The sequence below is a fragment of the Hippocampus zosterae genome, chromosome 14 (assembly GCF_025434085.1).
Source record: "Hippocampus zosterae strain Florida chromosome 14, ASM2543408v3, whole genome shotgun sequence".
Classification (NCBI taxonomy): domain Eukaryota; kingdom Metazoa; phylum Chordata; class Actinopteri; order Syngnathiformes; family Syngnathidae; genus Hippocampus; species Hippocampus zosterae.
Genome location: NC_067464.1, coordinates 1,916,042 through 1,941,039, shown reverse-complemented (window position 1 = coordinate 1,941,039; position 24,998 = coordinate 1,916,042). Strand labels below are relative to the sequence as shown.

Sequence of the window (24,998 nt, the reverse complement as noted above, 5' to 3'; positions counted from 1 at the left end):
ACGCGGCTGTGAGTGTTTCTGTACCACGGGGCTGGATGAATGAATGCACTATTAAGAGACCCCTCGGGGCTGAGGCCAGAGGGCAGCCATCTTACGTTGTCACTGTTACTATTTTTGTAGCTGGATCTCTTGTATGGAGTTACGAGAGCCTTTCAGAGTGTGACTTGACATACTGATACGGGAGAATTTTAAATTCCACAACTGCCTGCTATACACAGTGGCCTTTTTGCCACCGAGACAGAAAATAACATGAAAACTCCAAGGAGAAATGAATGCATTTGAGCTAGGCGAGCTTAGCGATTGGCAACGTAAAATGGCTGCCGGTGGCTCTCCTACCGACGGAGAGTCAGCACTTTGGTAGTCCATCCATGTGTAATAAGTCCGTGCTCTGTACTGTATCGTGGATGTCACGTGACCACATACATCCATTTGTAACATTCACATGCAAAAAAATGAACGAGGAGGGTGTTCTGAATGAAAAGGGGATCAACCACTTTTTTGTATGAATAGTTTATAGTGCTGTGGATTAAAAAAAAACGTTCAATATACGGTAGTTGTTGTCACAAGTGTTATTTATTGCTTAGTCAGTGGGAGATCTTGACGATTTGCTTGCCGAGGTTTCCCCCTTTCATCATGGAGCAGAAGGCAACTGCGAGCGGGGAAAACGAGATCATGGAGAAAAAAAAAAATCCAATTTCGAATACATCATGAAAGGACGGAAAAAGCATACCTCCCATGTTTTCGATGCCGTTCTCAATTGTTTCTAGCACCTTGGGAGGAAAAAATGGATAAGAATCTATGGATGACCGGAAAATGTACTGTACTCATACAAATTTTCTTGAAAGCATACACCCTTTAAATCACAGGTGTCAAACTCAAGGCCCGGGAGCTAGATCTGGCCCACCACATCATTTTATGTGACCCGCGAAAGCAAATCAAACATGTCAACTTCAATGATGCTTGCTAAAATCTCGACGAAAATGTAAAATTCTCATACGTAAAGAAATATAGGACTTCAATTTGATCATTTCCCGACTCACCTTGAGTTGTCCAGAGGCGACCAAGCTGCCAAGTTCACAGAGGGCGTCTTGGGCTTGGCTCATGTAGTCGAGTACCATGAACCTTTCTCTGGTGATGTTCTTCCTACGCAGGTTCTCCTGCGTTTCCTGGCTAAGGGGCGGCGGGTACGGCACATCCTTGTTGTACTGGGAGATCTGACCGCACAGGATCACGTGGCCGCCCTCGTTCATCTGAGGGCAAATGAGACGAGCGGCAAAGTGCTCAGTTGGGACACATTCAGCGTTTATGCAAAATATATGTCATGTATTTGATGACTACTAAACTGTCTTCCATGTATATTAAAAAAAAACATCGGGTTCAATTTTCGTTAACGTTTGCAAAAGATACAGGTAAGTTAGCTTTTGTTAACTTTGAACAGTGTCAAAGTATGTTTTTCCTAAGTGCTGGAACGTGATGTACGTTCTCGCAAACACTGAAGAAATATAAGAAAAAATACAAAAGTATGTTTTTCTTGAAACCAAGGAATCAATTGAATTTTTGCCGTAAACTTAGCTCGCTCTAATTTGTCCGAAATTTCCACAAACCTGGCAATAGCATGACTACCTGCGCAATGACAGTGTCACTGACGTCTCCTCCCACGTTGTCAAAGTAGACATCGATGCCGTTGGGGCAGTTTTCTCGCAGCCCCGCGGTGACATCCTGTAGCCGGTAGTTGATGGCCCCGGAAAAGCCCAAGCGTTCCACCAGTGCCTTGCACTTGTCCTCGGAACCGCAGATCCCGACCACCCTGGAGAAGCCATCACGGGCCGTCTTATTGTTTGTCATCGATGAACCTGACGCAAGTTTTTCGGAACCATACTTCAAACTTGAAATTTTTACGTACGCTGTCTCTTAAAAGTTGAAGATAATTGATTGGATTGGATTAGATACAACTTTATTGTGACAAAACAAGTAACTTGATGCAGGTTTTCCGTAAACTTATCGCTTGTAGTTCATTGACGAGTTTCAATGTGTACAAAAATACGTATGTCAAGTTCACGGATGATAAATTCTCAGCAATATTTATGAAATTCATGGGGGAGTTGTAAACAATGCTGTTTATATATTTTTTAAAAACGCACAACAGCTTAGTCAATGGAGCGGCCCGGTAGTCCAGTGGTTAGCACGTCGGCTTCACAGTGCAGAAGTACCGGGTTCGATTCCAGCTCCGGCCTGCCTGTGTGGAGTTTGCATGTTCTCCCCGGGCCTGCGTGGGTTTTCTCCGGGTGCTCCGGTTTCCTCCCACATTCCAAAAACATGCGTGGCAGGCTTTTTGAACACTCTAAATTGTCCCTAGGTGTGAGTGTGAGTGCGAATGGTTGTTTGTTTCTGTGTGCCCTGCGATTGGCTGGCAACCGATTCAGGGTGTCCCCCGCCTACTGCCCGGAGACAGCTGGGATCGGCTCCAGCACCCCCCGCGACCCTAGTGAGGATCAAGCGGTACGGAAGATGAATGAATGAATGAGTTTAGTCAATGAACTCAAAACTACATTTTTGATCCAATACCTGGAGCAACCGTCCAATCGTCCGATTTGTCCAGCCACAGAGCCGCAGGCCCCGGCGGCGCCGCTGACCACCAGCGTCTGATTGGCTCCTCGGATCACGTGACCCTTCTCTCTCATGCCCAACAGCGCCGTGAGGCCCGTCATGCCTACCGCCCCGAGGAAGTAGGAAAGGTGGCCGTCCACCAGTGACGGATTCACCTGGATTGAGGAAGAACAATGATAAGCGTCATAATTGAGTCATATTACTCATAAAATTAATATGTACCGGTATATGTGTGTACATATATATTTGTTTTGCTGTAAATCTAACAATTCATACATCACCTAAAATAAATCATTCAAAAAAAAAATTTGATCGTTTCAACCTTCTGTAGGATGCTTCCTTTCACCACAGCGTGGGTCTGCCAGGGCCAAGTGAAGGAGGTGACCACGTCCCCCTCTCGATAGGCGTCGTGGCGGCTGGACTGGACCACGCCGACCCCGCCGCCGTCCACGCTTTCCGACAGCTTCCACGGCGTCAGATACTCCGCACCGCTGTCTTCATTCATCCTGCATCTCTGCGTGGTTTAAGCTACGTATTAATCAGCGCGCTGCTTTGACGTCATCCGCAGGCACAAATTGAATTCATTCAATGACTCATTTGCAAACCAAGGCAATGTTTCCCATTGACTTGAATGTAAATGCAAACAATGTGTTCCTGCTCAAAATCTTTTTTTTAAATTGCTGGTGGCTGAAAAAAATGCTGTACAATATAGAAATACGTGTAAGTACAATTCATTTTGAACAAATAATACAGCGAGTTCTCTCGTGTATCACATGCAACATCTTGGCCTTTTTGCAGACTGTGTTGTTTAAGTTCACCATGGTTACATTACAGCTCGCCGGAATTTGGTCACCACATCCCATAATGCAAGTCGCCTTTGGCTACAACTAGTTAAAAAAAAATGGCTGCCCACACCTCACAAAGCAACACAGCTTTCGCGCTGCACTATATGATAACCGTGCTGCATTGTAGCAGTCATTTTTTTGCTACAATGTTGTTGGTCACGCAATATAATAAATTAATCATAATAAAATGAGGTGTCGGACTGACCATGGCCAAGGCCGGTCTTTGTAATTGAAGAGATACATCAGACCCCTTCTAGTTTCCCTGAAGCAAATATTTGAAAAAATAAACGGTTGTGGTTTGGAAGCACATACCTCGAGTCAAAACTTTACAGCATGTGGCTATTTAATTGCTTTTGCAACATAAATGGGCACCATGACGCCAATGAAACCATGCAATCATACTTTTCCCATCTTATAAAAGTTTGTGTTCAGTCAGTACCATGTAAGGGTCAACTGAAAGGTAAAGCGTCCGAACCAGCACCTCCTCCTCTTCCAAACCAGGTTCGAGAGTTGTCTCCTCGAGGCGGAAATTTCCAGGATCTGGCACCCGATTTGACCCTCGAAACACATTAAACAAATAAAAATTAGGTCAAACAGTAAATTGAACGTTTTAAATAAAATAAAGTGTAAAGAACCTGGTCTGGAGTTGAGAACTACTTTCTTCACCAGCATCTTTGACAAACATAAACCCAAAAAGCCACACTGAATCTACGTCCTCGCACAAAGTTCAAAGTGAGATGATGATCCACACGGACATCCGGTTTCACTGGCGTTGACTCAATGCCTGTTTAATTACCGTTTTAGTCGGTGCTTTGAAAAAGAATTAAACCGTTTGAAATCAATAATTGTCACAACGTTAATATCAAGACAATATCACTGACATTTCTTTGGGCGTTTTTTTTTTTGGACACGGGGGCAAGTGAGACGGAAACCTGCAGCAGGGTGTTAACCGTCTTGTAATTTGTTCATCTTTGCACGCAAGGGACGTCGTCCCACACCAGTAACTGCTCGTCCAGCATCAGCAAATCAGCCCGGTATCGATGTTTGTGGGCTGTCTTTCATCGTTTCACCAACGTTTCTCATCCATAAACAAATTCTGTGTGCGTAGATTTAATAGCGACCGAGTTGATACAATGTGTGACTTTTATAACCGTATGAATCGTGGCTCCGTTGTCACATAAAAGATGCAACGCTCGCTCAGTAACTTTGACGGAGAAGTGAGTGACGCCTTGTGGAGGAATTTGTCATGGCAGGTGCCATTTTAGCAGCTTTAAAACATTGTGGAGTGTTGCTGGGCAAAGTCATGGAAGAGGCCACACAGACCAAGTGTAAGTACCGCATCTTTTTGAAGTGTTTTCTTGTTTACCTGACAAAGAGCTGCTAGCCTCAAGTAAGCGGCCGAAACTACCCCTCTACGCGCATGCGCAGTGACACACAAACGCTGACAAAATATCAAGTGACGTCTTTTGGAAGAATTGACCACGACACATGACAGTTGAGCAACTTTAGTACACTTTGGAGCGGTGTATGTATTGGGGGGGTGTACAAGTGCAGTACAGGACAGTGTGTTTTTGTATTTGTATCCATCCATTTATTTTCCGATCCGCTTTATCCTCACAAGGGTCGCGGGAGGGTGGGCGGGGCCTTCCCAGCTGTCTTCGGGCAGGAGGTGGGGGACACCCTGAACTGGTTGCCAGCTAATCACAGGGCACACAGAGATGAACAACCATTCACGCTCACACTCACACCTAGGGACAATTCAGAGTGTTCAATCAGCTTGCCATACATGTTTTTGGAATGTGGGAGGAAACCACAGGAGCCAGAGAAAACCCATGCAGATATTATACTATTCTCTTTTGGGGGAAAATATTTGCTTAGAGGGACCAGAAAAGTCACTAAATACAGTGAAAATGACGCTAAATTGGCAACACTTCAGACTCAAGTCACTGTTGCTTATACTACTGTCCACAGTTGTGCACATAAAAAGCACAATTTTCAAAATAAAAGCACCACATATTTTCCGTTTTAATTTGACTCCACTGTTGGGGGCCAGGCTGAGACTGTGGGTGGGCCTACTGTGGCCCCCCGCACGCCTTTTTGTAGCCCAAATAAACCTGTCAAAAATGTTTTAACCTACCGCCATGATGGTATTACGGCGCGAAAAGTGAAGCTTCACGACCACATTCCCTCTCTCTAGTCTGTGTGAGTCTTGCATGTGTGTTGGAATTTCCCGTAAGGCCTTTTGTGAGCTCGCCTGCCCGGTAAATGGATTTGTCACGCCGGAAGTGTCCTAATAAGGGCAGCGGAAAACAAAGGGGGCGGGACGAAGAGGCTTGTCACGAGACAAGCAGCCAGTCAAAACGCTTGTGGCGGTAGCCGGGTGTTGTTGGGTATTTTTTGTTTGTTTGTTTGTTTTCTCCTCGTCTTAATAGTGATTACGACGCATGCAATCGTCCACGCAATCATGTGCAATAGCGACTTTAGCACGTCATGCTAGCAGCGTTGTTTACCCACCAGCGACTCGGAACTCCGCCTCTTGTAAGCGCGAAGAGGACGAGGGGTGGGGGGTGGCAGGGGGAGTGAGGTCAGCAGCCGCCTAGCATGAGTCAATCTCGGGCAAAGCAACGCAGCAGTCATCGCCGCCTCGGTTCTGCACGGTGCGGACGGACCGAGCGTCACCGTCGTCGTCCGCAGCGCGACCTTTCGTAACGTTAAACACGTAAGTGCGACGTTTGCGTGTGTGTGCGTGCGCGCGTGTGTGTGTGTGTGTGTGTGTGGTGTCCATCTTCGTCGGCTTGCAAGTTGTGCACATGTGACAGTCGCCTTGTTGACAATCGCATTGTTTTGGTTGGCTGTTGTCGATGGATAATCCCCCCCCCACTCCCCACCACCACCCCAACGCTACCCTCACCTCCCTCCCGTTTTTTTTTTGTTGTTGTTGTGACCACAACATTGAGATGGGGGTGAGGGTGGGGGGGGGGCGGACGTTCTCTGCAGACCACGGCTGCAAAGTAAGGTCTTCTGCCAACGGATTAGGGCGACGAACGGTACCGGTCGTTTATTTTGGGTGCTCCCCCCTGCGTCTTTTTTTTCATGTATTTCTTTGGCACGGTGGACAGCTGGTTAGCACGACTGCGTCACAGTTCTGAGGTTGCAATCTGCAGTTTCCCGTGTGGAGTTTTTGCCTGTTCTCGCCTTGTTCCCTCCCACTCCGTGCGACCTAGCGACCAGTCCTGGGTTCACCTCTGGTCTCGCGCGGAAGTCATTTGCCCGTAGCTCAGCCAAGACTTTAATTAGGGTACGCGTTAAGAATCGATCGATTTATTTTGTTTTATTTTTTTTAATTGGTGCAGCGGCAAGCAAATCTGCCACGGGTCACAGGTTCTGTGTCCGAATCTGGCCTTCCTGTGTTGAGTTTGCATGTTCTCCCCCGTGCTTGCGTGGGTTTTCTACGTGTACTCATGGTCCGACATTAACAGCGGCCCGAAGGCCCGGCGCCCCCCCCCCCCCCGAAGTTCACTAATGCTGGTGCATTAGTGGATGCATTTTGCTAAAAGTGTTAACACACGTCACTATTTAATCCCCAGATAGGCCTACATATGTGATTATAGATTTTGTGAAGTATTACTTTAAATCATAATATCTATATATTCTGGATATTTTTTTGCTTCGCTGCCTTGATTGGCTGTACAGTACTTGCGGCGTGCATTTTGGCCCCTAAGACGCGACCTCTCACTGTCTCATCCACATGTACTAGAGGTCAACACATAATAATGCATTTTGTTACGTATTGTTTTAAATCAGTGGCGTTTTTTGGCAAAAATGCTCCTCCCGCTCACCCTCAACCCAAATGAGGATGTGCGCTAACAGAAAACGGATGGATGTTTGGCAAGCTTGTGCAAGGTTGCATGCACCCCCCCCCCCCCCGTCCTCCTCCACACTTGCTCTCGTTTTCTTTCCACCTTCAGCTGAAGATTTTGCTGCTCAAAGGCTTTGATGTGTTCAAGATCGCAGCGTGGCTCTCCGCGTGCGCGGAGGCTGCCTTGACACTTGCACGCTTCGAGCGACATAGTTCGGATGTGGGTCGGACATGAGTCATGGGCAACTCGAGATGGAAAGATTAGGAGCATTTCGCATTGCGCCCGGTGCGATTGAAAGGATCATGTTTGAGTTTCACGTGTAACTTGTAATCTAGCATCACAGTCATATGGCTAGCGGCCTTTGCATGTTCTCCCTGTGCTTGTGCGGGTTTTCTGAAACATGATTATTAGGTGAAGAGAAGTCACGAAATTGCTCTTGTTTTTCATGTCATGATTTTTTTTTTCACATGAAATGCACCACAGTAAAAGACCATACTAATGTAAGATTAAATATTTAGAGATAACTGTCCAAGGGCCATGGGGCCGCCGTTAACGTCGGACCCAGCTTGGATGTGAATGGCGAGTGTCTGCTGGCGACCAGTTCAGCGTACGTCGTCTCTCGCCCAAAGTCAGCTGGGATAGGCTCCAGCTCACCCCGTGACCCCAATCGTGTCTGCTGGCGACCAGTTCAGCGTACGTCGTCTCTCGCCCAAAGTCAGCTGGGATAGGCTCCAGCTCACCCCGTGACCCCAATTTGGATGTGTTTCGGGCTCATTTTTGTCGGGCACAACTTTGGATTTACGTCTCCCTTCGGACCACAAAAATGTTTCATCGTCTCACCGCATCATTACTTGTACAAATGAATGTAGGTTTGAAATCGGTCCACTATAATAGTTTGTCAGTTTTTGTTCAAGTGAGTGTGAATAGGTTTTTAAAAAAATGATGTTAAGCAAAATCTTAACGTTGTTTATTACACACCCAAAGTGGATTTGACCATTTCGGTCCAGATTATTAGCACGGGTCATGCAAATTGGCACAAAATTATTTTCTTTCTGGCACATAAAATGATGTGGCGGGCCGATTCTGGCCCGAGGGCCTTGAGTTTGACACCCTTGGTTTAGGAGCCCTTCAAGACTCCTGTTGACCAGGTGAAATGGCATTTTGGTGATTAACTAAAAATCAGTCCGATATTTCCCACTTGATGATCTCCTTTGTTGTTGAGCAGGTTTTTGTAAATTTGCTCAATTTGTTTGTGTACAGCTACCAACGTCCATTTGCTAACTCGTAGTTGGGTGGCGTGATGATTTTCTACCACGGCGGCATTTCACGCTTCCACCTATTTTACGCACTTAACCTGCTTTCATCGGCTGGGAAAAATTAACGTGTTTATTTGCAGTTTTTTTTTTTGAATAGGAGAAATAAAAGTACAGTCGTCAATATCGGCTGGTATGAAATGATTAGCTCGTTAGCATTAGCTTGCAGCTCGTTAGCATTAGCTTGCAGCAGTCCGCCGGGATCGTCTCCGGTTAAGCGGGAATCCGAATGACGCAGAGTGCAAAAATGCCTTGGCAGAGGTTTCCTGGGATGTGAACATCACACGGCATCGCAGTCTCGGGGAACGCCGAGTGCCGAAGGAGTATGCGCTCGCTTTCCGAGCCCTCCCGCCCCGAGCGAGCCAGCCGGCGAGCTAGCGTGCAGGATCCCGACAGCTGCAGCGAGTCTATTTTAAGGAGCCCCCACGCTGGGGGGAAAGGGTGACAATTGCCAGGCACTTTGTAAGATTTGTCAAAGGGTGGCCTTTTTGCCTCGCTGCGCTGGCTACTCCAAAATGGAGTTTTTAAGGATTGCTTGGTGTGTAAAAAATAAAATAAAATATGCAGGGGAGTGTGCAGCTTTGCTTATGCTGAGCGATAGCAATACTTTGTGCCAATTTTGAAAGTGTTGCCGGAATGAATAAGCGTGTAACAGGTGTGTGTTCACATTTTTGCATTTCCTCGGTCAAATGACATTGCAAACTTTAACTTATACCCGAGTTCCATTTCCTGCTCTGAGCTTATCGGCACACTTTCACTTTTTGTTCCCACCAGTGGACATCTGTGGGAGTTTTAGTTGAATCCTTTTTTTTCTCTTTGTTTTTTGTTTTTTTTAAATACCACAAATGCTTGACAAGTTGGCACCATTGCCAAAGTCTGCTCAGAAACCTGGACACACAACTGTGTTGTGTGTGGTGGGGTTTTTTTTTTTCTTTTTTAAAAAAATATTCGTGACTGCGGTTGCCATGACGATTTGGAATCCTTACAGGCCGTCAGTCCTCGCTGGACCATTGGACTTTTTGACTTGATTTCGTTGTTGATCACGACTTACACTTTCATGGGCCCTTTCATTATCAGTCTTGGTGGTTAAAGCCCCCCCCCCCCCCCCCCCACCACCACCACCACCACCTTCCCCAGTGAGTCACACTGTGGTTTAACGGCTGCATTTGCTCTTCTGAATTAGCTGCAGGCGGGAAAATGAAATACAAGGTTATTCAGGACCCCCCGTGTCATGACACAAAACGCACTGCCAAAACAACAAAAGAGGTCATGTAAGCGGTGTCTCCTCTTTCGCTGCTCCGCAGAGCGTCGTCGCCCGGCGCCGGCAGGCATGATCGAATGTGATCTCGAAATTGTTTGTTCAATTATTGTTCAAGTGAGTGTCGACGGGGAAACAAAATGATTGCAAAATATTTACGTTATATATTACACATGAAATTTGACATTCAGGTACAAATTTTGGCCGGAGTCATGCAAGTTGACATGCTTGATTTGCTTCCATATTAGTTCATGGGACTTATATACACACATATATATATATATATATATATATATACTGTATATGTATATATTTTTTTGCATCTTGTAGCACAATATGAACATATAAAACCAAAAGATTGATGGATGAGAAATCAGTTATTGGTTTTATCTTAAGCCAACAGTTCCGAACTTGAGTCTTAAAAACCGGACAGTGATTTGAAATTGGACCGGCAAATTGGTGCCGTTGTCCAATTCCATTTTCTTTCATCTGAGGGAGCCGGCTAAAGTCAAGCATCTCCTTTCTCAAGAGCGCTCTGAAACAGACATTCGTGCTTTCTGTAAGACACTTGACTTTGAAGTCAGCCAATCCTCCACAAAGCGTCTCCAGTTGCTCCAGACTACTGCTGCTTGCCTCCTGTATGAATTGGTTTTGCTGCCACGTCCAGCGATTCTACAGCGGTGGTTGTTTACAAGTGCTCCAGAAATACCACCGGGTCGAGGGTTTGTTAAATAAATAGGCTGGAAGAGGACCTTGAACGGGTTTTTTATTAGTTCTCAGGGCGGGTTTGAGGTGTTTTTGTTTGAGGTGCTTGAATTGTTGTTCATGACTCATCGTTTAGTGGGAATTGGAGCGGTTTGTACTCGGATGCCTTACGCTCGTCGTCGTTGTTTTGGGGCGGCTTTGGAGCAGACAGTACATGTTTTGAAAGCCAACCGGTATTGTTGAAATCTGATCGTTTTTGTTGAATGGGCAACACGGTGCCCTTGCGGGGCGAGTCGGCGCTTCGGCCCTCAACTCGAGCCTTCCCGCGTTGAGTTCTTATGTGGCTTTTCTGCCGAGACTGTGGCTTCCTCTCACATTCCCAAAACGCGCAAACAAATGAACACGCTCGGTTGTCGGTAAGTGTGAATGTGGGAATGGAAATGGTAATGTTTTTGGTTGGTTTTTTTTTTGGTGGGGTTACCTAATGAATACAAATGAATGCAGGGCTGTTTTTGGCACGCACAAATCGTGGGTGCTGTAATGGTTTGTCTCTTCATCAAGTCTGAAAATTTCCAGAAAGTATTGATCAACCCCCCCCCCAATCGTCGGGCTCTGTTTGGACAGAACCGCACGGTGTCATGTGTCATGTTTTTGCAACAAATGAGCTCGCTGGTGCCAACAAATGCAGTGCAGCTCAACTTCTGGCTTCGTAATTTGCCCAAAATGGCAAACGCCCAAAGCGACACGCCCACTCAATTTAGTAGCAAACCTGTGGCGCATAATGCAAAAAATTGGTGAGTTTTTGGGGGCGTGTTGACCCCCCCCGCCTGCCAAAGAAGAGTCCAAGGGGGGGCCTAACTGGTGACTAGCTAACTGCTTCTCTTGCACTTGACTAAAACATATTTGATGAGATCTGCCTCGTTTTTGTTTTTTTTTCTCACAGGTCGTCACCCATGAATGAGGAAGAGAGAGAAAAAAAATCGGAAGAGGAAGATAACTTGACGTCGATGCAGTTTTACTCCTCTTCGGTCTTGTACTTATGCTAGAGTGACCGGAAGGTTTTCCCCGACGCCGGATTTTTCATGCTGACCATGAGCGTACCGGCCCAGCAGAAACCTGGCGCAGCAAAACGAACGGGCAAACGCATCACCTTTTTCTCCGATCCCACCATGAAGGAGACCGCTCAGCACGGCGAAGCGTCCTACTACATCCAGGGCGGCGGCGGCGGCGGCGGCGGCGGCGGCGAACCCGGGAAATCGGAGGCGGCGAGCGGCGCGGCGGCGTCCAATCCGGAGGGCCATCGCGTATACCTCAACTCGGTTATCTTCAGCCCCGACAAGGGCGACCAGAACAGGGGTCACTATCAGCAGACGCTGCCTATGAAGTGGCCCCACCAGGAGTCGGGTCAGCCGCAGCCCAGAGCCACCACTTGGACCCCCGTGGCCAACTGGGGTCAGAACTTTGTCAACTACTTGAGTGAGTCCAGGAACCAGACGGACTTCGTAAAACAGGAAACCGGAGACGAGGTCGGAGACAAGCAAGCGCCCGCATACGACCCCGCGGCGGACTTATACCGAGACGCCGTGAAGGCGAGGGGTCTCGATTGGGACCAGCAGCAGCAGCAGCAGTCCCAGACTTTTCAGGAGACCCTGAAACCCGGGGCGCTGAACCCGCAGCCCAACAGCGCGTCCCACCCTGTGGGCAGCTCGGTCTTGCAGCCTTTTCAGCTGGCGTTCGGGCAACCCCGCCAGCACCTGCCCCCCTACTACCAAAGCTTCCAGGGCAACGCCAGGTTACCCAACCCGCCCAACTACTCCGTGCAGGCCAAGCTCCCCCAGCAGGCTCCGCAGGTACAGCGTCAGAACCTCATCCAGCAACAACTTGAACAGCAGCAGCAGATGATTCTCCAGCAGCAACAGCATCAACAACTCCAAATGCAACATCAGCAGTTGCAACAACAAAGCCAGCACGTGCTCGACTACTACCCGCCAAACGTGCACTCCCACCCGCAGTTCGTACACTCCCAGGAGCCATCGTTGGCGGCCGCCCCCCCACAAATCCAGGAACCGCTCATCCAGGACGTCACCCCGGCGCCGCAGTCGTTCGACCCGCCGTCCCTTCCCTCCGTTCCGCCGGAGCCCTCATCGGAGACGCAGAATCTCCGCAGGTCGCGGCGCCTCTCCAAGGAAGGGGGGGCGCCGTCGGACGACAACCCCTTCCCGGGCGACCCGGCCATGCGGGGCCCTCAGAACGGGACGCGCGGCGGCGGCGACGCCGACGTCCTGGCCGCCCCGACGGGGGTCATCCAGAGCACGCCGCGGCGGAAGCGCCGCGTGTCGCAGGAGGTCAACTTGGAAACTTTGGCGCAGAAGGCTTCCGAGATGGAGACGCTGCCGTCGCAGGACGTCGAGGTACGACTCCCGACTCTCTTTTTCTTCTGAATGCTAACCGCGGGCCGGCTAAAATGGAAGCGAATTATTCCCCCCTTCCCGATTGCCGGTTTTGTTTTTTGTGTGTTTGTTTTCCAGTGGGCGGTTTAACCCTCGTAGTCCACCGTTTGCGATAAATCCAAAATGATGTCTTTGAATCAAAGGCAAAGGCATTCGGAAAAACACGAGAGAGCTGAAACATATGGGGGGGGTTCTAAAATGGCCTAAATTTCATGACGTCACCGGCTGATAATTCTCAGGCATTGCAGCAATAATAAAAAAGCTTTTGATTCCGTAATCTTCACAATTTACATATTTTGCACCATAGAGACCCATTATAATTCATATTTTTGAATGCATCGTAAACCTAATGTGTAAACATGCATTTCACGCGATTTTTACGTCTATCGCTTTCGCTTGGACAGACGTATGCATGCCACATTGTTGGGTTGAGGTCATTCCAATTGTGCAACCTTTAGGTGGCGCCAGAGGATCGCAAATGAGTTTGCCTTTTTGCAGGAGGCTTCAAACCGATGCATTTTACATGAACACGTCCGGTCGGGATTGTTAGTCGGGCTTGGTTGGGACCTCCAGACACAATTTTTTTTTTCCTTTTGCAAAAAATAAAGAATAAAAATAGCATATATATGCTATTTGAGCTGGGCCACAAGGTTAGTTAAAAAAGAGGCAAAGGCCCGAGCCAAGATCGAACCCACGACCTCCGCACTGTGAGGTCGCCGCGCGAACCACTGCTCCGCCGGGCCGCCATCTGAAAAAGAGAGAAATCAATGAACAAACCTGCGATTATTCAGTTTCAATCACCACAGATAAGACTCCCGTCCCGGCCGGTATCACGTCGAGTCATGCGCGATGATTGCGCAACAAGTTGCTCAACAACAACTGAGTCAGTGGAACTCACCGTGGCCTACATTTGCCCGCTGACATCTCGTACAAAACCGTCTGTTTGGTTGCATGCTTGCGCCCCCCCCCCTCCCCCTCACACCTCCCCTCCTCCATCAAAGAAGAGAGACTCCAGCCCCGGCCTCAACCCTCACCCGCCCTCCCCCTTCTTCCCACTCCAGCGCACGCAAACACACTCACGCACTCTCTTCATGCAGCACTCAGCAAAAAATCTCTCCGCCGAGCCGCGCTCTGGGGTATTTGCTGGGGTTTTCCACCGCCGAGCGACAAGTCACTTTGCGTTTTTGCAGCACTGCTGGCAAAAGTGACATCGGTAAACCCGATCTCGACGCGCACGTCGGATGGTAAGGCTGTCGTGCGCTGATGAAATTGGAAAAATGTGACGGCGTCTCATGAGAGCGAATCTATTGACTCTCCCGTTAACGCGCTTTAAGCGAGAAGTCAAACGAATAAAAACTACAATGAAGCACTTCAAAAAAAATACACGAGACAAACCTGCTTTCAAAAGAAATAAAAACGAACGAAATTATTTTACTCATTCAGTACCAGCCAATTCTAGACCAAGTCTAAAAAAGACGTTTAAAACCGTCTTTGGGAGTGAATGAGTTAAAAAAAAATACACGAGACAAACCTGCTTTCAAAACAAATTAAAACAAACGGAATTATTTTACTCATTCCGTACCAGCCAATTCTAGACTAAGTCTAAAAAAGACGTTTAAAACCGTCTTTGGGAGTGAATGTGTTAAAAAAAAAACTTAACTACTATTCTAACCCAGGCGCGCATTTTTGTGCTTATTTCTGTTGATCTTGACTTCTGTCCTAACATCCCCCCCCCCTGCTGTCGACCAGGAGCCGCACAGGTCCTGGGGTCCCTCCCAGCCGGGTGGCCCCGGCATGAAGCGGCCGCGAGACGACGGCCTGCTCCCGCTCGTCATCCCCGTGTCGGTGCCGGTGCGCCGGCTGGAGCTTTCCTCGTGCGGCGACCGCGCCGGCGCGGCGCCGGCCTGCGGCTGGCCGCCGCTGTTGCCGCCGCCGCCGCCGCCCAGGCCCTCCGACCCGCCGGAGATCGCCGGCGCAGAGCGCAAGCCGTCGGTCATCGTCACACGCCGCCGCTCGCTGAGGAACTCGCTGAACGAGGGCTCGGAGCAGGTAAACATTTCCTGTTTTCCACTTAGGCAGAGGGACACCCTGAACCGGTTGCCAGCCAATCGCAGGGCACACAAGAGAGGAACGACCGTCCGAAAGCTTACACTTTCACCTCGGGAAAATTCGGAGCGTTCAATCGGCCTCACGTGGATGTTTTTGCAATTTGGGAGGAAACCGGAGTACCCGGAGAAAACCCACCCAGGCGCGGGGAAAACATGCAAACTCCACACAGGGAGGCCGCAGCCGGAATCAAACCCGCGACTTCTGCACTCTGAGATCGACGTGCTAACCACTTGGCCATCGAACCGCCAACCATGACCCGAAATGAATTGAGTTCATAAATAAGTTCGCAAAAGTTAACGCGACAATAAATGCAACTTGACATTCATATTTTTAGGAAGTGGAAAAAAAATAAGCTTGACTTCCAGGAAAAAAATAAACCAAAAAGAAATACGTCAATTATTTTAGGAAAATGTTAAAGTTAAGAATTCTTTTTTTTTTTTTTAAATAGTTATGCGTTTTGTTTGATTGTTTTTTTTTTTTGTCATTCAAGCGGAACAATCGCAAAACAATCGCAAAAAAAAAAGAAATACGTCAATTATTTTAGGAAAATGTTGTCGAAGTTAAGAATCTTTTTTTTTTTAAATAGTTATGCGTTTTGTTTGATTGTTTATTTTTATTTTTTTTGTCATCCAAGCGGAACAATCGCAAAAAGAAAAAGAAAAATACGTCAATTATTTTAGGAAAATGTTGTCGAAGTTAAGAATCTTTTTTTTTTTAAATAGTTATGCGTTTTGTTTGATTGTTTTTTTTTTTGTCATCCAAGCGGAACAATCGCAAAACAATTGCAAAAAAAAAAGAAAAAGAAATACGTCAATTATTTTAGGAAAATGTTGTCGAAGTTAAGAATCTTTTGTTTTTTTAAATAGTTATGCGTTTCGTTCGATTGTTTTTTTTTTGCCATCCAAGCGGATCAATCGCAAAACAATCGCAAAAAAAAAAGAAAAAGAAATACGGCAATTATTTTAGGAAAATGTTGTCGAAGTTAAGAATCTTTTTTTTTTTTTTAATAATTATGCGTTTTGTTTTTTTTTTGTCATCCAAGCGGAAGGAACAATCGCAAAACAATCGCAAAAAAAAAAAAAAGATAAAGAACTTGAATCGTCCGGCACCTGCTGGACGACGCTCACGCTAAATGTGCTCAAATGTAACCGTCGAAGCGTCTCTTTATTATTTCCATATTCATCTCGATGTCAGTCACGCGTTTTTGCTCCCCGGCAGAACGGCGAGGACTCCCGCGCGGACGACGATGTCGTGAAAAAGCTGAAGCGGCACCCGCGGCCCGAGCCCCTCTTCATCCCGCCGCCCAAGCCCGGCGCTTTCACGGCGCCGGCCGCCGTCTACTCGGCCGTCACGCCGTACCAGAGCCACCTGCGCTCGCCCGTCCGCCTGGCCGACAACCCGCTGGCCGTGCCGCCCTACACGCCGCCGCCCATCCTCAGCCCCGTGCGCGAGGGCTCCGGGCTCTACTTCGCCACCTTCCTGTCGGCGGCGCCGTCTGCCACGCCCAAGTCGGCCTCGCGCAACCTGCTCTGCTCAAGTACGACGCACAATTTCAACCCCGGCCCAACGTCAACCTTTGTTTGTAAACCCCCAATCCAGGCTTGTAAGCATAAATTTAAATCATACCAATCGCTTCAAATCATAAATTTCAACGCTAACCTTTGTTTGAAACCCTAAACCGGAATTTAGACCGGTTTTTTTTTTCTTTTTCAAATACAAAACTGGATCCCTGCATTGAACACAGGGTTCAAATTCTTACCTTGGCTTCAAAATCTCATTTTGGCTCGAGGCTTGGAACCTTAATTTGAAACCTTAACCCTACCTTCAAATACTACTTTGATTAAAAAAAAAAAAAAAATGAACCCTTGTTTGAAACCCTAAACCGGATTTTAGACCGTTTTTTTTTTCTTTTTCAAATACAAAACTGGATCCCTGCTTTGAACACAGGGTACAAATTCTTACCTTGGCTTCAAAATCTCATTTTGGCTCGAGGCTTGGAACCGTAATTTGAAACCTTAACCCTGGCTTCAAATATTACTTTGATTAAAACAAATAAAAAAAACCGAACCCTTGTTTGAAACCCTACTCGTGGAACTCTAAACCTTGTTTGAATGCCAAACTGAACCTCTGAATCCTAATTTGAAACCCCACTCGGAACTCAATCTTAACCCTTTTTGGAAACCCCAAACCCGTCTTGAGAACCGAATCGAAAACCCTAACCTTGCCTCGAAATAATAATTTAAACCCTAATTTTCTCTTTTTTTTTTTTTGCTTGTTCAGGTAGCTGCGACATGACTCCTCCGATTCTGTCGGCAGTGAGCGAGCCCACTGCGGTCAGCATTGAGCCGTGAGTGTTATCCTGTTTGCTGTGTCAGTACACACACACACACACACACACACACACACACACACACACACCCGCACTGGAGCGCACGCTCCACAGCCAATTATCCAGATCATAACACCGCGCTGATTCATGAGCTGTGTTGAATTTGCAAAGGCGGCAGCGTTTTGCCGCGTCACCCTCGGCCATCGCGAGCCGTCTGATTAACGCCATTGCGATACCCGCCACCTCTGCGCAGTCGAAATCATCAAGAATTGATATAACCTGTAATCACCCCCACCCGCCCCCCACCCCCAAAAAAAGAAGAAAAAAAAAATCCACGTCACAAAAAGGCCCCATTTTTATTTGATTGTTCACATGAACCAAAGCTAATAATAATAATACATTTTATTTATAAGCGCCTTTCAAGGACACTTTACAATAACCAAAAACACAAAACAAGCCCGTTTCCACCTCGCCTCCCCCCCCAGACGGATAAATATGGGCTCGCGGTACCAGGCGGAGGTGCCGGACCTGAGGCCGCGCTCCCTGGCGGAGCTGGACGCGCACGGAGCCGAGCTAGTCTGGGCTCCCCTGACGCAGCTGGAGGACAAGCCGGACTACCACAAAAGAGGTACGGGCTGTCCAAAAAGTGGCCCGATCGCCCGCGTGCGGACGGACCGGACCGGTCGACCCGTGACGCGTCTTTGTCCCTTTTTTTTTGCGTCAGTGAAAGACCTGATGCACCTGGCGTGTTCCAGCGCTTTGCGCGGCGGAGGCAGCAACCAGGAGCTGGCCCACCATTGTCTGCACCGGAGCAACGGTGACATCATGGTGAGCGACTTGTCCATTTTCTGATCCGAGAGGAAGGGGGGGGGGTGGGGGACACCCTAAACCGGTTGCCAGCCAATCGGAGGGCACACAGAGACAAACGACCATCCGCCGTGCCGGCGCCCAAGTTGAGATTCCAGGCCTGGAGTGACCGGCACCGCTCCAATGTTGCCATGGAAATGGAGGGACGGGAGCAAAAAGGGGGGGGGGGTGGGTGTTGGTGTTGAACGTGTTTTAAGCGCCTACTCTGCTTTGCGCAGTCGGGCAAGTCGCAAAAAGAAGGGGGGAGAGTGCAGAAGTTGATTGACGTTCCGCAAAAGCTCTCTCGGGCGGCAGCGCGTTGCTCAAATAAATGTCGTTGTCTTCTTTTGTTTTTGTTTTTTGTTTTTTCAGGCCGCTTTATCCCTGCTCATGCTGAGCGATCCCGTCTTTCCAACGTCCCACTCGTTGTCCGACTACCACTACTCAGGTTCGTCATTTACGCCAAGAGCCGCCGTGCCACTCCACCCCACTTAACGCCCCCCCCCCCCCCCCCCCAACACTGATGGCAGCTGCCGAAGCAAAGTGTGGGGTGATGGGCGAACCCAGGACAGGACAAGTGGGATGGGGGGGTACCGGGTGGGGTGCCGTTACAGCATGTGGTTAACCCCCCCCCCTCCTGTACAGAAGACAGGAGAGTCAGTGTTTTGAAGGGGGAGGAGGGGGTGTTAGCTGAGCACCGCTATCGCACTGCTTGGATGCTAAATATTTTCTTGCATCTGTCAGGATCGGACAAGTGGTCGGCGGCCGAGCGACGGCAGTTCAACAAAGGCATGGCCGCCTACAAGAAGGATTTCTTCATGGTGCAGAAACAGGCAAGTCTGCAATTTCACTTGACGTACTTGTAATTTGGTCGACGGATTTGGTGCGTGCCTATCATGATTTAATCCACGCACACACAAAAAAAAAAACAACTCAATGAGTCATGCCCGAAAAGACTCAAGAAGCCTCACATTTGGTCTTTTCAGGGCGTATTAACTATTTCCAAGAGTCCCACAAAAAAAATTCAGTTGGCATGCTCCTCATGATTAGACCCACAAAAAAGTCTTGAGAAGTCCTGACGACAAGACACGGGAAGTGTGCCATTTTGGTTCAAAGCTGACATTTGCGGCTCATTTTCACTATTTTCAACATGTCAACATGAAATTTGGTTGCAATGTGTATCATGAGCTGACCCGCCAAAAAATGTCACGAAAAACACACAGGAAGTCTGCTGATTGGGTTTGCAGCGGCCATTTTGATTCAGATGCTTCCTTTGGGATTAAAAAAAAAAGAATAAATCAGCCCCAAAGACAGTTTCACTCCAGAACATGCGATTTTTTGCCACGTGCGTCTATGAGTGGACCCACCAAAAAAGTCATGCCTGAAAACACTCAAGAAGTCTGTCATTTTGGTTTGAAGCGGCCATTTCGGGGAATTTTGGAATATAAAAACAAAACTGCAGAGATGTACAGTCAACGTATCGTTGGATCTTTCTGCAGGTGAGCACCAAAACGGTGGCGCAGTGCGTGGAGTTTTACTACTCCTACAAAAAGCACGTCAAGGTCGGCCGGAACGGGACGCTGATCTATGGCGAGGCGGCGTCTCCGTCCGGCGGGACGACCGAGGAGGAGGACACCAATCCAAATAAGGTAAGCCTCGAGCGTCGCATTTGATTTCAACGGCGGAGGGATACACAAGTTCACCGGAACTGTTTTTTGCAGGCCGCTCATAGACTACAACAGCAGCAGCAGCAGCAGGAGGAAGAAGACAACAGGAAGTGGGAAGGCTCAGCTGACAGGAAACAAGAAGTCGGCCCTGCGCACACCCTGCCGTCGGCCGAGACCGTAAGTCGGGCGGGAAAGGGAACGCGATGCACAAATAAAAGAATGGATGACGCCTTGGTGCTCTGACCTGCTTCTTCTATTCTTCATGTTGCAAATATTGACTCACATGGCCGCATGGGAAATAAAATCTAACTTCATGAGGCCATTTCAGTCACATTTCCTGGATGTGAATTGTGTAATTTGCAATACAAATCAGGATTGACATGAGATTGCTAAAGCAGTTCGAATTATTTTCCTCCCGAGAGCAACATTACTCTTTGTAAACCGTGGAATCTTCCTGATGCTTGCTGCCCTCTGGTGGTGGACTTGCAGAAGCACTCCAACGTGTTGCGTAACGTCAATGCGTGATGCAATAAAGCCCATTTTTCTGCGCGCCTCATAAAATCTTCCGGTGTCCGCAGACCGCCACGGTCCTGATCATGAGGTCCCAGGAGGACGTCGTGGCCAGGGATGGGCCGCCGCCGCCGCCGTTGCCTCCTCACGTCGTCGCACCCCCCCACAGGACCGGCCCCTCAACGGGCAACAAGGGCGCCGGCGGCCCCGAGGGAGAGTTCCCCTGCAAGAAATGTGGCAGGTTCGCTCTTTAACATGCCAACACGTCAAGCCGTGAAATCATCACGTGGATTTTATGCAACAGTCTGGTCATCGCCGAACGTCTCCTAGCAACTGATGACAGGATGCACGTCAGACAACGTGCTGCGCGACTGCATCCACCTGTCTTGTAGAGTTGCGTTCCTAACTAACCGTTTATAAATTATGCGTCGTTTATTCTAGAATTATGCCGTAATTATAATGTATGGTGTTGAAATTTGAATTAGAATGAGGATATGTAGGAAAGTGAGAGAAACATTCCCATTTATTGTTGATTTTTGGACATTTATTTTAGCGAACTGAAAGAGTTTTGACCCAAACGCCAAAAAAAAACAAAAAAAACCACACACACACAAACCAAAGTGTAGATGACTGATAGTGATTAGGAAATATGAGCACGTCAAAATGTGAAAACCACTTAGTAGCTAACAAGATGATCTGCTAACTTTACCGGCTAACAAACTGACATGCTAATTTGCCCATCTTGAGGAAACCACACACTATCCCGTCTGCTCGGAAAAATCCAATCCGGTTTCTCTCCACCAGGGTGTTTTACAAGGTGAAGAGCCGCAGCGCTCACATGAAGAGCCACGCCGAGCAGGAGAAGAAGGCGGCCGCCCTGCGCCAGAAGGAGGCGGAGGACCGCGCTCGCGCCGCCCAAGCCCAGGCCCGAGCCGCCGCTTTTATGGCCGCCCGCCAGCCCATCGGCACGCGGCAGGCGGGCGGCGACAGCGAGGACGACGAGGACGACACTTCGGACAGCGAGGACGATGACGACGACTGGCAGTGACGCGCTTCACTGCGACTGCACCTTCAGGGACGTTTGTGTGTGTGTGTGTGTGTGTGTGAGTGGGAGTGCGTGCGTGTTCTCTAAGCTCTGCAACCTCAAATCAAAAGCCATGCTGCTTTTTTTTTCCTGCTTTTTTTCCCTCCACCCTCTACAGCCATCACCAGGCCTCCCCCCTCCCCTTCCCGCCTTTCCAGGACCTTTGACCTTTTTTCAGACAGGTGGGACTGTTGCACTCTAGCGTCTTGTAAGAGTCGATCGATGCCTCTTTGACAATCAAAAAAAATCGTCGATATACTGTACATTTACAGGGTATTGCAATTTGTTTTTGTCCCGCGTGGCTGCTTTGTACTTCCTGTTGTGTTTATATTCTTGTTGATAACGTTTTTAGTTACGATTGTCTTGAGCGTGTTGAGGTTTTTTTTAAATTTGTATTTATTTCAACCAATAGGATGGCTGCTTGTTGGTTACTGTGAAGAATTAAAAAGGGCAGGCCTGCAATAGATGGAGCGCAACACACACACACACACACACACACACACACACACACAAACTTTTTTTCCCCACATGTGAGGACGCTGGGAAGGTTCTCTATCCCGGCCAGGAGGCCTTCTCCTGGGCTTCAGACTCGCAGATGACCCCCACCCCCCATACAAATTGTGTGGATGACCCCATTCTCAACTCACTGACATATATTTATGTAGTTTACATTATTTAAAATTTGCCTGGTTCATGGTTCACAGATCCAGGGTGTGAGCTGACAGTGGCCACTTGGTGATTTACCCTAGCCCAGCCAAACCTCGATTCTGGGCTTCGGAGTCACAGATTATTACACCTCCTTGTGTGGATGTATGGCTGATGTATCAACTCGCTGGAATATTCATTCATTCATATTTTTTTTTTCATGTTTTTTTTTTTACACGTGTATGGCACCATCATACATAAGTTTCACTGTGAGGAGGGTGGCTCAAAGTAAAAAAATTCTGCCTTTGTTACTAAGGCAAGAGAGTTTGTTTTGTTTTGTTTTTTGGGGGGGGGGTGGTAGGAGATACTTTGAGAGATGGTTAAATCCCAGAATATGACCTTGGGTCTATGCACAGACTGTGTGTGTGTGCGCGTGTGTGTTGATGACGCAAAACAGTAAAATGGAAGACTGTTCCTGTTTGATATGTGTAATTTATATTTCCTTCTTATTTCGGGCTTGTTTTGAAATTCTTGCAGCAGAAAATTTGTAAAATCATATTTAGCTAATTACATAAAAAAAGAAAAGATGTATATGAGTGAAGGTCGACTTTCTACACTATTTTCGTAAGGGGGTTCACACTAACGATTGGATCAACTGAATGACGACGAGTGCTTTTTACGACCATGTAACTTATTTGTTTCAGTTTTCTACCACGTTTTTTGGGTCAATGATTTATGAGGCGCTGTTTATTAAACTTACATATTCCTGAAACCTTCAATATTTTTTTTCTTTCTTTGGATATCAGTGCACTTTCACCTTTTGCCACTAGAGGGTAGCATAGCACCACCATCACTCGGTTCACAAATCAAAGATGACAATACAATACATACTGATTTCCATAGCGCTTTCACAACAGCGGTTGATAACAACACGATACTTGCTAAAATCTGTACCAAAATTTCAAATTTTTATATGGAATAAATCAGTGACGTATTGTAAGCATTTTCCTGTTACCAAACCGCTTGTTAGAGTTATTTAAACAATAATCAGTGTAAATTTAATGAATTAACTTTTCTGAGAATAACAGATGTTATTTTATTTTCATAAATATGTAAACAAAATTATTCTCTGTATTCTTTCCGTCATATTATTTCCACTTACTTGATAAATAACTTATTTATAATGGTAGAGTTTTTAACGAATCATATTTCAGATAGCTTGTGTTGCCAGGTAAATTAAACTTGCTCGGGGCCTTCCGATGAAACAGAGCAGGCTCCTGTGCGCTGTAAATGAACGGGCACAGTCAGCTTGCAATGGTCAATCAGATCATGAGTCTGCGTACCAGGGCCAGCTAGAAGGGCTTACGTCAAGGGTGTCCAAAGTCGATCCTCAAGGGCCGCTGTCCAACCTGTGTGTTGCTCCTGTCCAAGGAGCAACCCACCTGATTCAAATCATCAGGAATGTTCAGAGCTGGCTGATGAGCTGATCATCTGAATCAGGTGTGTTGCAGCCGAGAGAGATGGAAAATAGGCAGGACGGTGGCCCTCCACGCCCGGAGCTGGACATGTCTTGTTTACGTCGACACTGGACGTGCGCGTTCGGTGATTGGATTAGCGCCCGCTAGGGGGAGCTGTTGCTGCATTTTGACCTAAAATGGCCGAAGGAGAAGACGTTGATCTGGTTGCAGGACTACTTTCCACACTATTTTCAAGACGGACCTTCCACTGGATTTACCAATTTAATTTTTTTTTTTTTAAATCAAGGCAGCAAGGAAACATCAGAGCACGGCTGGGCACTTACAAGCTACGGTGCGTTTAAAAACGTTTGGGGACACTCGCGTCGATCTGCAGCTCAGTGAACAGGCACTACATTGGTGAGTAAATGATTTTCAATTTTATTGAGTATTTTTTTTAAATCTTTTTTTATTTTTGACAATATTTGTAAATTTAGTTTCCTGCTCTTAATTATGAATGCATACTTGATGGGTTTTAAATGCTCCTGAAATTAAGTGCTGCCTGACGAGCCTATATTGTGTTCATGTATGTGACGTCACGGAAGGCCTAAGGTTGAAATGCACGACCCGCCACTGAATTTAAAAAAAAACGTTATTCTTGACTTCTTTATAATAGTTTCAGTCATAGCGGTCTTCCAATGGAAACGGGAATTATAACCTGGCCCGTGACAAAAAATTAGTTTGACACCCCTGGTTAATTAAAAAATGACTCAAAATCACCCAACAGCCGTGAGAATTTAAGACGTCTCATCACGATACAACGCAAAGTGATGGAAGGAGGAAAGTTTCCTCTTTCCAGAAGTTGTATTATTAAACAAAGCGACACAACATTCGTCTGAATCAGTGCCACACGTGTCATTTTTCAACGTGAGGTGGAGGACATCCAGCTCACGGAGGCTCTTTCCCATCCAAGAGGGCTCTCTGGACTTCTGCTGGATGCTCATAACAGGCCCCGAGATGAAAGCATACAGATGGAACACCGATGACAAGAAACATGGAAGCACGAAAGGAGTGAGCGCAATGAAAAGTCAAGGTCGGTTGAGTGTATGAGCTCATCATCTACGTGGGAGGAAACCACTCGCTCTCTCCAACAGCTAATCACAGTGTGCTTGCTAGCTTCAAAGGTACACCAGGGAAGTCTTCGGTTTCACCCCCTCGAACCCACCCCAACCCCCCCCGAAAGAAAATCACTTTCATTTTCATCCCACACAGTCCCCATCTTAAAACTAGAAAGGGTTCGGCGTGAGTGATTATCC

General features: G+C 47.4%; 2 protein-coding genes and 1 long non-coding RNA gene across 9 annotated transcripts; 1 reads left to right on the top strand and 2 right to left on the bottom strand.

Moving 5' to 3' along the window:
* Positions 1 to 554: 554 nt before the first annotated feature.
* On the bottom strand, positions 555 to 5,728 carry ptgr2 (prostaglandin reductase 2). 6 transcript variants are annotated; one of them, XM_052085579.1, is made up of 10 exons: positions 5,590 to 5,697; positions 4,819 to 5,200; positions 4,088 to 4,124; positions 3,892 to 4,010; positions 2,930 to 3,121; positions 2,566 to 2,762; positions 1,624 to 1,807; positions 1,041 to 1,250; positions 731 to 770; positions 555 to 649 (listed from the first exon to the last, which is right to left on the bottom strand). In XM_052085579.1, the coding sequence occupies exons 2-10, from the start codon at positions 5,041 to 5,043 to the stop codon at positions 585 to 587; spliced, it is 1,269 nt and encodes a 422-aa protein (XP_051941539.1). In that variant the 5' UTR covers positions 5,044 to 5,200; positions 5,590 to 5,697; the 3' UTR covers positions 555 to 584. The 6 variants fall into 6 exon arrangements, with proteins under 6 accessions (XP_051941539.1, XP_051941540.1, XP_051941542.1 ...); XM_052085580.1 differs by lacking the exon at positions 4,819 to 5,200 and having other exon boundaries at positions 5,590 to 5,713; XM_052085582.1 differs by lacking the exons at positions 4,088 to 4,124; positions 4,819 to 5,200 and having other exon boundaries at positions 5,590 to 5,728.
* mideasb (mitotic deacetylase associated SANT domain protein b) lies at positions 4,428 to 23,007 on the top strand. Of its 2 annotated transcripts, none has more exons than XM_052085524.1 (13): positions 4,428 to 4,780; positions 11,532 to 12,999; positions 14,788 to 15,087; positions 16,366 to 16,684; positions 17,428 to 17,494; positions 17,962 to 18,104; positions 18,201 to 18,304; positions 18,695 to 18,770; positions 19,067 to 19,155; positions 19,822 to 19,971; positions 20,044 to 20,166; positions 20,568 to 20,740; positions 21,304 to 23,007. In XM_052085524.1, the coding sequence occupies exons 2-13, from the start codon at positions 11,671 to 11,673 to the stop codon at positions 21,545 to 21,547; spliced, it is 3,117 nt and encodes a 1,038-aa protein (XP_051941484.1). In that variant the 5' UTR covers positions 4,428 to 4,780; positions 11,532 to 11,670; the 3' UTR covers positions 21,548 to 23,007. The 2 variants fall into 2 exon arrangements, with proteins under 2 accessions (XP_051941484.1, XP_051941483.1); XM_052085523.1 differs by lacking the exon at positions 4,428 to 4,780 and adding an exon at positions 5,765 to 6,171.
* LOC127614362 (uncharacterized) lies at positions 16,762 to 17,418 on the bottom strand. Its single transcript, XR_007966485.1, has 2 exons — positions 17,162 to 17,418; positions 16,762 to 16,958 (listed from the first exon to the last, which is right to left on the bottom strand). It is a non-coding gene; the product is annotated as an uncharacterized LOC127614362 (long non-coding RNA).
* Positions 23,008 to 24,998: the final 1,991 nt, after the last annotated feature.

Bases quoted from the DNA above. Each gene is read 5' to 3' on its own strand.
- ptgr2 (XM_052085579.1), bottom strand. From the start codon at position 5,043: ATGGATGGATACAAATACAAAAACACACTGTCCTGTACTGCACTTGTA. The intron at 3,122-3,891 runs GTACTGACTGAA...TAAACCACGCAG, and splicing joins TTTCAGTTGACCCTTACATG to AGATGCAGGATGAATGAAGA. The intron at 1,808-2,565 runs GTATTGGATCAA...TGGCTTCTCCAG, and splicing joins CGATTGGACGGTTGCTCCAG to GGTGGTCGGGATCTGCGGTT.
- mideasb (XM_052085524.1), top strand. From the start codon at position 11,671: ATGCTGACCATGAGCGTACCGGCCCAGCAGAAACCTGGCGCAGCAAAA. The intron at 17,495-17,961 runs GTGAGTGTTATC...CTCCCCCCCCAG, and splicing joins ACTGCGGTCAGCATTGAGCC to ACGGATAAATATGGGCTCGC. The intron at 18,305-18,694 runs GTGAGCGACTTG...TTGTTTTTTCAG, and splicing joins GGAGCAACGGTGACATCATG to GCCGCTTTATCCCTGCTCAT.